At 43.9% G+C, this 12900-nt stretch overlaps 1 protein-coding gene across 2 annotated transcripts in view; it reads right to left on the bottom strand.

The window, feature by feature from the left end:
* The window catches only part of LOC140393235 (uncharacterized), a 407232-nt gene that overhangs the window by 360791 nt on the left and 33541 nt on the right, over positions 1 to 12900 (bottom strand). For both annotated transcript variants that reach the window (XM_072479489.1, XM_072479491.1), the window contains exons 2-4: positions 8792 to 8914; positions 5249 to 5410; positions 3915 to 4026 (exon numbers count right to left, since the gene is read on the bottom strand). In XM_072479489.1, coding sequence (XP_072335590.1) covers positions 3915 to 4026; positions 5249 to 5410; positions 8792 to 8867 — 350 coding nt within the window. In that variant the 5' untranslated portion in view covers positions 8868 to 8914. The remainder of the gene's footprint in view (positions 1 to 3914; positions 4027 to 5248; positions 5411 to 8791; positions 8915 to 12900) is intronic.

Raw genomic sequence — 12900 nt, 5'->3', positions numbered from 1 at the left:
GCAGGGAGCTCTTATATTACTGGCAAAGAACACAAACTGAAAATCTGCAGTGCTTTAGTTGGCCTAAATGGAGTGAGGGGGCAGTTCTTCTTTCATTTTGGTAAGCCCCAGTATATATCTGTCACCCACAAGACACTACTCAGTCTTTCAGGATTTCCAGCCTCTTTTGGGAGGCAGAAAAAAAAAAAGATGCACCCCAGTGACTAAGACAACCACCCCAGGGTATTCAAATTAACAAACTTCCCCGGCTCAGCAGGATAGACACAGGGGCCGATGAATTATATCAGCAGCTGATGCTAAGATTATGGCTCGGAGAAAGAAGTATTTAAATATCAGCATTAGAGCAGCCAAGCAGAGAACCAGCTTACAGCAGCAGTACACCAGCGAAATAAGAAACAGAGTAGATGTGTTTATGGACACCAGCTGATATGCACATTGTGGCGGAACGAAGGTTATTTTCTTGCCTTGGATGCAGGTCATTTTGTTTTAAGACTAGAGCTTTGGTTGGTGTTCATTTTATACAGTTAGTGTATAAGTTCTGAAGTTCCACTTCTCTAACTTGCTCTGTTCCTTTAAGACCCTGAGTAAAACTCACTGCGTTGGCCAAACTTTGAGATAACCCCTCCTTCTTTGATTCAGTGTCAAATTTTATCTGATTACGTTCCTGTGAAGCCCCTTGGGAGATTCTCCTACATTACGGCTATATAAATGCAAGTTGTTATGTATAATGCATTAAACATGGTGGGCACTCTCTGAAGCAATCCAATTAGTCAGTCTTGAAACACTCCCTAGACAGAACAGCTCACTAATAAGCCTCACAAGTGAAACTCCCTTGAAACAATTCATTTTTTGTTGAACAGTATTAACATTTATCACAATTGGGTTTTTTTGTTCACGAACATCCCTTGAAGATATTTCCCATAACATTCTTAGAATCATGGCCCTAGATTCATTAAATGTATATGCATGCTTGAAACAATGGCCCCACTCTTACATGGAGATGACAAGAAGGTAATTTGATATGTCAACAAGTGTGCAGCAAAATTTAATCAAATCATCCATGTGTTAACATCTAAGTCCACAAAATTACAATGATCCATTTTAAACTGAACCATATACAAAATTATAACTGTTTTACTAGCGAATCCATGCACTGGATAGCTGGAAGCAGAAATCTATCTAGCATTGTAAATTAACTGCAGTGCTTTCACATCTTCAACCTACAGTCCTATCCAGGTAGGATGAGAAGAACAAAATATTCCTCGCCACAATCACTGACAAAGTGATGTCTGGCAAAAAGAACATGGCCATTAACTGGTATAATGAGAAAAAAATACATGAGAGTTAGAAGATGAATTTAACGGAAAATGCTAAATTTGAGATTTAATCAGAAGATGAACTGACACATTACGTAATTAATGACTGTATTATATATTTGAATTAAATGCTAGTGTCCTAGTCAGTGTGAGCATCAATTACTGAATGCAAGATGCTTTAAGGATTTGTTTATCGACATAATCTATGGGTGCAATTTACCAGCCTTGTCACGCCCGGCCTGATGGTGCGACGAAGATGTTGAATCTCGTGAGAGGCCTCTCGCGAGATTCGCAATGCTCGAGGCGTCTCGCGAGATTCAACCAAACCTTGTGAGACATCGCAATCTGGATCTCGCCCAAGCTGGGCAAGAGCCTGATCAGCTTATGGCTAATTTAAACATGCACGTGCCAGATTCTCCCAGCACCCAGGAACTAACAGCCTACCCAGCGAGCCCACAACAGGTGCTCTTTAGCACTGGTCCATTTAAAAAAAAAAAATTTAGTGTACCCAATTCATTTTTTCCAATTAAGGGGCAATTTAGCGCAGCCAACCCACCTACCCTGCACATCTTTCGGTTGTGGGGGTGAAACCCACGCAAACTCCACACGGACAGTGACCCAGAGCCAGGATTGAACTTGGGACCTCGGCGCCGTGAGGCTGCAGGGCTAACCCATTGCGCCACCGTGCTGCCCTGTACTGGTCCATTTTTAAATGCCGTCCCAATCTTTCAATCCCACGACACAACCCCCAAACTCCCCCAAAGTCCCAACTCACCCATAAGGGGGTCCTTGGGCCCCTCCACACCCCACCCGCGGGCACGATTACTGGAACAGAAAAAATGCCAGCCCGGCACCCTGCTATCTGGCACTGCCATCTGGGTACCAGGCTGGCAGTGTCAAGGTGCCCAGGTGGCACCAGCAGTGTCAGAGTGCCACCCTGCCCAGAGGGTAAGCATTTGGATGCCTCCAATCCCCTGGGAGAATCCCCACTAGTGCTATTCCGTCTGGGCTCCATTTGTGGCGCTCGTCCAAGGTCTCCCAGGTGAAGGGGTTAGATTCCAACACCTCGGGTACCTCAGGAAAATGCATATTAGAGTGAGACTAGTTGTCTCTCTCTAATATGTAAATTTGCAACACAGTGATCCCGCCCATTGACGTCTTGCAAGATCACGGAGAATCATGCAGGGTGTGGCAAGATGGGTAGACCCCGAAAGAGGGATCTCCCGGCATCTACTGGCCATGCTGCACTACCTTTTGGGCGCAACATGTAGATCATGCCCAACGTGTGGGTGAATGCCGATATAGATCTCACCCAAAAGGCTGGCGAGAAACACCCCAACAAACTCACTCAAGGAAATGTTTTGGTTAATTTGCGTCCTATAGTTCCATATAAATTTTGAATGTTGTACCTATATGATATATTGATACCGCCAACAGAACCTAGTTCAACCTTTTCACTTCAACCCCCTGTTGAAAATATACTATATGTACATGCGTTATTTTAAGCACATTTCAAATTTATAAAACCATGTATATTCTTAGCAATATTGGTCAAGAGTAATGAAAGAATGTTTTCTTTTGTGCAAAATAAAGACTGGTATTTTACCAACAGCAAAGTTTCACTTTTCCAGCAGCAATTATAATGCTTTTACAATGCTTTTGCACTTCATGCGGATGTGACTGAGACATCACCGTCTACATTACCATTAGCATATCCATTCTATTAACCCATTACACTATGTAATTGTGACCAGAAATAGTCCTTGAGAGTTGCAGGTAAAGGGGGCGGGATTCTCTCAACGGGAGTCTAAGTGCTGACGCCGGAGTAAAAACCGAAGTGTTTTACTCCGGCGTCGGCGCCCGTTCCTAGACCCCTATTCTCCCCCCTCTGTGGGGCTGGCAGGGGCGTCGTACGATTTACGGGGGCGGGGCCTCGGTACGGCGTCAGAGACCCGGCGCCTCGTAAAAGACGCGGCGCCTTGGGTCCCACGCATGCGCAGTTGGGCTGGCGCCAACTAGCGCATGTGTGGTGTCCGTCCTCCCCCAGGCCGCCCGGCACAAACATGGCGGATGGATCCTGGCTCGCTGGCGGAGGAAAGGAGGCCCGCCGACAGAGAGGCCAGCCCGCCGATCGGTTGGTCCCAATCGCGTACCAGGCCACTCCGCAGGCCCCCCCGTAAACGGAGCCCCCCAATCCCCCCCCCCCCACAGGCCGCCCCCCCCAAGCCTTCGCGACGAGTACCCACCGGCAGCGACCAGGTGTGGATGGTGCCGGCGGGACCACACCGTTTACACACGGCCGCTCGGCCCATCTGGGCCGGAGAATCGCCGCTCGCCATTTGCGGCGATTCTCCGAGCGGCCCGGCGCGATTCACGCACCGCTGGTTTCGGGGGGGTTGGGAGAATCGCTTGCGGGGGTCGGGACGGCGTGGCGCAATTCGCGCGGCGCCCCAGCGATTCTCCCACCCGGCGGGGGGAGGGGGGGGGGGGGAGGGGGGGGAGAGAATACCGCCCAGGGTCTTTGTTAATTAAATAATTTTCCAGGTCATGCTATCAGTAATATGCACAATAAAGGTTCGTAATTCTATTATCACTAACCGTTTTTCCTGTAATTTACAAAACAAGCTGAAGTAAGGTTCTCGGGCAATTGCATCAGCTATTTCAGATTCTGCTGCTGAACTCGCAGTAAGTTGGGAACTATATACTCCATCTAAAAGACATCACATTAAGATAGAACATTTTTGAAACGCTGCTGATTAATTTACTGAACAAATCTAACCCAACATTTATCACTGAACAATTAACTACATAATTGAGTACATTAATATCAAGAATATAATCACATCAAGGAGAAGTACAAAATACATTGGGGCTGATCTTCCATAAAAAGCAAAGACATATGAATACAAGTTGTTTCTGTTGTAGCTCCAAAGGGGGCAAGATTGGTCTTCAGCTGAAATGCCAGTTTAGCCTGCGTTCTGCCATCTTGGAGTAAAAGCTTGCAGAACAGCCACCTGAACAATCTTTATGGGGCTGTTTGACATTTAAATTGACAGTTAGTATTCATTAAGGAGGTTGCATGGCATTTTGATTAAATAGCACCCTCTCCTAACACCAGTCGGCTGATTAAGAGTAAACAAGGCTTTGCAGAGGATTTCAAATATTATTCAAAGGTACATCACATTTTACCCTTCACTTGCTACAGGAGGTTGGAAGAGGGCTTATGAAATACATCAAGACACCTTCTGGGACACCACCAAGATTTCACCAATGCTTATCAACATTTATTCTGGAAACTCTCTGAAGATGCAGCTAATGTCACCAAGAGAAAGGAACAGCTCTGTCATCTGTCATCTTGGCTTCCAGAAATAATGGGAAGTGGACTTAAGGCTGAGAAGGACACCACTAGCTGGTGCAGGAGAGAGGGACAGGAGGAACAGAGGGCAAGATAGAGTCAGTCCTCCTGCAGGTGGAGAACACCAATCCTGCTCTGAACCACCAGGATCTCCAGTGGCACTTCTGAGAACCTGTGGATCCTCATTCAGTCCTTGTGCCATTCTGAAACATGCTGTTGTGCATCAGTCACCCCACTCCACAACTTCAGTAAAAGCGGTGTATGGAGTCCGCATATACTGCCTCGTGAAAATGCATGAATGCTAAATCTGTAGATATCTGATTTCAGAGTTTCAGGAAAATTCAAATTATGGTAATCATCAATTAGGATAAAATGTGTGTGCTAAAACAAAATTTTCAACAAGCGTGTCTTAATAGCACAGCATCTATTCAGTGCCAGTTTTCACTCCTTCACCAAAATAATCCCACTGTATGTATATTATTGAAGTGGGAAAAAAAATCAATATTGATTGGCAGCTTGCAAGGAATAATATTGCATGGTTGTAGAAAGGAAATATTGATAGCTTTCTTCTTCTTACCATAGAGTTCATCCCTGATGAGTTTCAGTACTCTAGTAAATATACCCATGTGTGGTAAGAGGTCTTCTAGTACCTGAAACACCAAGTTCATTCTTTCCAATGTTGGCTTTTTGAAGGACAGTTCCTTTTTGTCCTCAATCAGGCGCACAAGATACTGATTAGCTGTTCAAACATTGAAAAAATATTGAACGAAACAGCAAAATCTATAAATATCAGACAAGGTGCATTTATTCAATATGGTAGACAGTAACCCTTTGGTATCCAGTGGACTAAAAGGTGGTATGCCTTTCATAGAAAGACCAGAGCTAAGTAAAATCTCCATCGAGCTCAGTTTTCTAACATATGGTCCAGGCAGGACCAAAGACTGGCCAACCTGGCTGACTAAGGGAACTTCTAACCTGTCACTGGGAGCACATGTCCTCACATTCAGATGCAAATAAACCGAGAAGCTGTTGGTTAAGATAGCAAAGAGGAATTTCAAGTGACTATACTGAGCTTGTGTATATTAGGGTTCTTTATTTTTGTGAAAATAATTTATTGAAGCATTTGTAATTTTCACAATTTAACATGTTGACATTTCTAAAACAACCGCCCGGGTCAATGCACAAAATACCCCCTAAAATGAAAAAAAAAAAGAAAATCGCTTATTGTCACAAGTAGGCTTCAAATGAAGTTACTGTGAAAAGCCCCTAGTCACCACATTCCGGCGCCTGTTCGGGGGGGCTGGTACGGGAATTGAACCGTGCTGCTGGCCTGCCTTGGTCTGCTATAAAAGCCAGCTATTTAGCCCAGTGTGCTAAACCAGCCCCTTCAAAAAGAACAACAAACAATAAACCACATCCCCCACTTCTCCCGCCCTGTCCCCAATTACCCATATACTAAGTTCCCTGTCCTTATTTAACATTACCATGCCTCCTGTTTTCCTCACCCCCCTCCTTTTCCCTTTCCCCCCTTACTGCTGACGTTCAATTTTTGTTAAAGAAATCGATGAACGGCTGCCAACTCCGGGCGAATCCCTGTATTGATCCTCTCAGAGCGACCTTGATTTTCGCCAGACTGAGAAACCCTACCATATCGTTGACCCACACTCCTGACTTCGGGGGCTCCAAATCCCTCCATCTCAGCACGATCCGTCTCTGGGCCACCAGGGAGGAGAAGGCCAGGATAAAGGCCTCCCTCGCCCACCCCTTTGCCCCGGATCCTCCGATACCTCAAATATTGCCAATTCTGGACTCGGAGTTACCCTACCTTCCAGGACTTCCGACATAACATCTGCAAATTCCTGCCAGAATTCCCTCAGTTTCGGACATGCCCAAAACATATGAACGTGGTTGGCCGGGCTACCCCCACATCGTCCACATCTGTCCTCCACCTCCTCGAAGGACCTACTCATCCGAGCTACCGTTATGTGGGCCCTGTGGATTACCTTGAACTGAATCAAGCTAAGTCTAGCACAGGACAAGGATGCATTTACCCTTTTCAACCCACAGTTCAGTTTCCAGCTCCCCTCCTAGCTCCTCTTCCCACTTCCTCTTCACCTCTCTGATAGGGGCCCCTTCCCACTTTGACAATTCGCTGTATATCTCCGAAACCTTCCCACCTCCAACCCCCGTTTTTGACAGCACTTTCTCTTGTAGTTCCCTCAGGGGGAGGCGAGGAAAGCTTGGGACCTGTCTCTGTACAAAGTTCCGCACTTGAAGGTACTGAAACCCATTCCCATCCGGCAAATCAAACTCCTCCTCTAATGTCTCCAAGGTCGGGAAGCCCTCCTGGATGAATAGAGCCCCAAACCTCTCAATCCCTGCCAGCTGCCATACCTTAAAGCCCCCATCCAGCCCCCCCGGGGCAAACCGGTGATTGTCACAGATCGGTGACCACACTGACACCCCCTCCAGTCTCATATGCTGCCACCACCACCACAGGACTTGTAGAGTACCGTGTCGGCGAGAACGGCAAGGGCGCCGTGAGTAAAGCCTCCAGACTTGTACCTTTGCAGGATGCTGCCTCCAACTGCTCCCAGACCGACCCCTCCCCCACTACCCACTTCCTGACCACCGATATGTTGGCAGCCCTGTAATAGTTACTAAAGCTCGGGAGAGCCAAGCCCCCTTCTGCGGATATTAGGGTTCTACTGCATGCTTTTACCCCACATAAATCCTCGTTCTCCATTCTGAAAGTAATTAGAAGATGTCAAACTAATATTATAGGCGACATTATTCAACCCTTGCCAATTCCATAGCGCAAGTGAGAGCACGGTGTCTGAACTGGAATTACAATGTATGGAGGTTTATTACTGCAGCTGCAAACTGATCCTCACTACAGCAACAACTGAGGCCGAAAATGGCAGAAACCATAAATGTCACCAATCAAGAATGGTTGACTTAAAGGACACAGATTTTGGTGTGTTATTGACTTTTGACTTCCTTTTTCTACCACTGCAGGGCTATGCAAGACAGCAGTAACCAAAAACATGACTTGCAAAGAGCTTCCTCTTCACTCTCCGCACACATGATAAAAGAAAATGGGAGAGCTCTTGGATAATTGGGCACGAGAAGGCAATTTTTTCTCGGGGCCCCTGCTTTTTCCTGCCAGCTGGTGAAAGCAATACACTATAAACAGTATATGTGCAAGGAGGTACTTAAATCAGAAAAACTATTTTTCAAAGGCAATTAGGTCAATGTCATGAAAGGTTATTGGATCACTAAACAGCAAGATCAGCACAGAGCAGAGATAAACAACAGCTCTACTAACATAATAGAAACTCATTTATTCATTGATATGTACAGTGAGTTGTGGGAGACACTTTTTGAAATGTTTACACAAGAACACATGCATTCATGCTTTGGCAGGGAATTAATTCACTGGTAGATCAGACTAGTCATCCACCTGTTGAAAATAGCTTATTATTTTAAATGTATGGTCTTGGCTAACTTGCAATATACGTTAAGAATTAATTTTGCAACAAAAATGAATTAAAAGTTACAACATAGCTACAAAATTCTATAAAAGGAGCTGCATATATTATTTTTCCAATGCAAAATTAATGCAGATTTATGTTTCCCTGAAGCAACTATGAAAATATTTTTAATTATTGTAACAAGATAATCAATTCCTTGTTACAGTCAAGCCTACCTCCCTCTATCCTGTCTGCAGGTCAGCTAGACTTGAAGAATGAATAGTGAGCTTATTGTATCTGGCACCATACCATGTGCTGTCTGATAAGGAAAATCAGGTTTCAGGTGGGCAGGAATACACAGCTGCAGTATGCATGCCCTATTCACGTGCAAATTGGTGTCCCTGACAGAGTGCTACTCAATTTCTACATTTGTTTCTAAATATACAATACTTTTGTTTAATTAGATTTTTTTGAAATCAAGGAACACTGCCCCTTTCATGTTTCAGTGCTGAACCTGAGGCTGATTAGACCATTTTCTCTTCTCACAAGCATACAGATATTGAGTTCAACATGCCACAAACTTAACTGATACCGATTAATATCTGTATTTTGAAGCTAGCACATGTAATTTTCTTAATTGTCCTTACCTGGTGATATTGCCCCGAGTATAACATTAGAATCCAATGGTTTAAGCTTCCGAGATTTTGTCTTGGATGCCATCATGAACAAAGGGACAGTCGCTCAGTTGCGAGGAAATTGCAATTATGCAACTGAAACAAAAATAAATTAGATAAATTATCATGCAAGCCCTTATGCTTTATACGAGAGATTGTACTAGAGATTGTTGCCACCAAATTTAGCATAGAAATAGAGGCCGCAGAAACCTCACATTTTCTACCTGAGCTCCCTCTAGTTTAACATAGGATCACTTGCATTGTCATCCAATGTTATGTCCAACATGTACCAGACATCTAAGTTATGTATCATTCAACACTTTTATCTCCCATCACTTCAAGCACTTTTAATTCCTTTCATTAGTTTCATCAATCACACTGCTACATTTCTGAAAGTAAAGGATGTCATTGATGGTATCATGTTCCTGTTTGATCCTCCTCTGCCATCTTCGCTTGTTTCTCCTCACGCCCTTTGGTTCTGGTTCCTCAATTTCACTATATGGACATTCAGGGATAGCACCTGAAGATGGAAGCTCAGAACCTTGCCAGTAATCCAAAACACTGTCGCAATGACAAACGTGGAGGGATGGTCACATATTTTGCAAGCATATAGTTTAAAGTATGTTTCTAACATATCAAGTTCATAGCACATTTTCAATATATTTTTATATATTTATTCAACATGTTCAGTATTTTCAGAATTATACTGATGAAAGATCATCGACCCAAAACATTAACTGTTTCTTTCCACAGATGCTGCCTGACTTGCTGAGTTCTTCAAGCAGTTTTCTTTTTGTACAAAATGTCTCCAATTTGGATAAGTGGGATGTGTTTCTGTGGGGAAAGAGCGGGCACTCCACAATAGTCAAATAAAACCAGGTGGATGTTGTATTTCTCGGCAGCCTGATTTAGACACTCTTAAGCATAACGATGGATGCCATGTATTATCAGATATCCAGCTGATCGAAAAAAAGAGGCACAGCACTAATTCTTCAGGTTTCTTCATTGCAAGCAGAATGCTCAATTCAACCGTGCGAAGTACATCTGACAACATTAACAAGCACATCCTGCAGGAGAGGCAAGGGTTCTTTGATATATCCCAGTTATCTGTGTCTCTAACAGAAATATTCACCAGCCAGCAAAACTGCAGCTCCTTTATATGGCAGGTACAATCCTAATCACTAATCTATCACGTCACCATAATTTTTCTTCATTTTAAACTGAAACTTATTAACATATTCCAACAGAATAGATTTATCAAACATCTTTTTGAATCTATTGATTCTGTAGGCTCCCCCAAATAAAGGAACATGGTTGATGAATATGTTGCAGTTTTCTGGTCAAGTAGTTGACACTAACAATGTGAACATTTGGTAGCTCTGCAGTTTCATCATAGAACATAGAACAGTACAGCACAGAACAGGCCCTTCAGCCCTCGATGTTGTGCCGAGCCTTGTTCAAAATAAATGTTACCAGTGAAAATAAATTATTCTCCCATTTGGAAAATAAATAAATATAAAATTACATTGAATGTACAGCACAGAAACAGGCTATTTGACTATTTACTCTCCACCCATCCTTCTTTGTCTATCTACATCAGCATAGCTCTCTCATCCCTCTTCCTCACATGCTAATCTCGACTCTCCTTAAATATATCTATAATGTTCATCTTGACTACTTCCCCGTGGTAGCAAGTGCCACATTCTCACATTCAGTTCCTTCTGAATTCCCCATTTGATTTATTTGCGGCTCTTTCATTGATACCTCTCGTTTTGTTCTCCCCCCCTCAAATAGAATCATTATTTCTGTATCTACTCTGTCAAAACCTTTAATAATTTTAATAACCTCTATTACTCCACGCCTCAGCCTTCAATTTCTAAGAGAAGAGAGACACAGTCTGTTGATCAGTTCTGAACAGATATAACTTCACAGTTCTGGTATCAACCTTCGGAACCTTTTGTACACCCGCTTCAATGTCTCTGCCGCGACAGAACTATACAAGTGGGGCAGCACGGTAGCCTTGTGGATAGCACAATTGCTTCACAGCTCCAGGGTCCCAGGTTCGATTCCAGCTTGGGTCACTCTCTGTGCGGAGTCTGCACATCCTCCCCGTGTGTGCGTGGGTTTCCTCCGGGTGCTCCGGTTTCCTCCCACAGTCCAAAGATGTGCAGGTTAGGTGGATTGGCCATGATAAATTGCCCTTAGTGTCCAAAATTGCCCTTAGTGTTGGGTGGGGTTGCTGGGTTATGGGGATAGGGTGGCGGTGTTGACCTTGGGTAGGGTGCTCTTTCCAAGAGCCGGTGCAGACTCGATGGGCCGAATGGCCTCCTTCTGCACTGTAAATTCTATGAAAGTCTATAGTACTTCACGTGCAGTCTAAGCAAAGTTCGACACAAGATTAGCTGAACTTCTCTACTTCTTAATTCTCTCCTTTTAGAAATTAATTTTAGTGCCTAGCTTCCGTTATTATGGTCGTATTAACCTCAGCCCTGTGGTTACAGGATAAAAGGCGATCACAGTCAGACAATTGCATCCATGCTGGTTCTCTGTGAGAGCTACTCAACTAGACCTGTCGTTTCCCTGAAGCCCTGCAAATTTTTTCTCTTCAGATACTTATCCAATCATCATTTGGAAGCCATGATTGCATCTGCCTCCACCAGGCAGTGCATTCCAGATCCCAAACACGTTGCATAAAAGCTTTCCTCATGCTGCCGTTGGTTCTTTTATCAATCACCTCAAATCAGCGTCCTCTGGTTATGTGACCCTTCCGTCAACAGGAGCAGTTTCTCCTTATTTACTCTGTCGAGCCACCTCTATCAAATTTCCTCTCAACCTTCTCTCCTTTAAGATCAATAAGCTATACTCATATCTGAATCACTCATCTCTGGAACAATTCTTGAAAATCTGTTTTGCAATGGCTTCATACCCTTTCTAAAGTGAGGTTCCCTGAGCCGTACCCAGTACCCCAGACGAGGCTGAATCAATGTTCTATAAAGCTTCATCATAATTTCCTGTTGTACTTTATACCTCTATTTATAAAGCTCTGGATCACATATGTCTTATGAACTGCTTTGTCAATCTGTCCTGCCATCTTCAATCATTTGTGCACAAATGCCGCCACGTCCCTCAAGTTCTGTAACGTGTGGGCAGCATGGTAGCACAAGTGGCTAGCACTGTGGCCTCACAGCGCTAAGGTCCCAGGTTCGATTCCCGGCTTGGTCACTGTCTGTGCGGAGTCTGCATGTCCTCCCCGTGTCTGCGTGCGTTTCCTCCGGGTGCTCCGGTTTCCTCCCACAGTCCAAAGACATGCAGGTTATGTGGATTGGCCATGATAAATTGCCCTTAGTGACCAAAAAGGTTCGGAGGGGTTATTGGGTTATGGGGATAGGGTGGAAGTGAGGTCTTAAATGGGTCGGTGCAGACTCAATGGGCCGAATGGCCTCCTTCTGCATTGTATGTTATATGTTCTAACCCATTTAGAAATGTATCATTTTTTCATATTGCCGTATTTCGTTCTTCCTATTGTTAGGATCCCGTACGAGAATCCCAACAATTTGCTATTTTTAAGACTGAGGGAAGATTATTAAACCACAGGGGTGATAACACATATCTTCACTGGTAAAACAAACTTTAATTTAAACACAGAATTAACCATATTAACAACAAAGGCATAAATTTACAATTAACAGTTAAAATAGTTCTTAAATAAAAGGAGAAAAAACTCACTATCTATACCTGCCACTCTATATCCCAATGAAGCAACCCAATACAGTTCAAATGCCACTTACAAATAAAGTTAACAATCAGGGTTACTTACTTCTCTGTGCAGACCTTTGGAGAGAGACCCTCTCAGGAACCACCTGAAAATCCTCTGTCTTGTCAGGCACTTCTGTTCAACTTGAAATCCTATGTCAAAACTATACTGGTCTTCCCATTAATTACACCATTTGTATCCCAAGAATAAGGCATTCGCCAGTCTCCTCCCACTATGATGCCACATGACCTGCTTAGCTAGGACTTCACACTTCTTTGGAATAAACGTCAGTTTCCATTTTCCCCCTATTACACAAACCTGTCCATGT

The sequence above is a fragment of the Scyliorhinus torazame genome, chromosome 16 (genome assembly GCF_047496885.1).
Source record: "Scyliorhinus torazame isolate Kashiwa2021f chromosome 16, sScyTor2.1, whole genome shotgun sequence".
Lineage (NCBI taxonomy): Eukaryota > Metazoa > Chordata > Chondrichthyes > Carcharhiniformes > Scyliorhinidae > Scyliorhinus > Scyliorhinus torazame.
The sequence above is the reverse complement of the archived record's forward strand: the minus strand, read 5'-3'. Positions and strand labels throughout refer to the sequence as shown.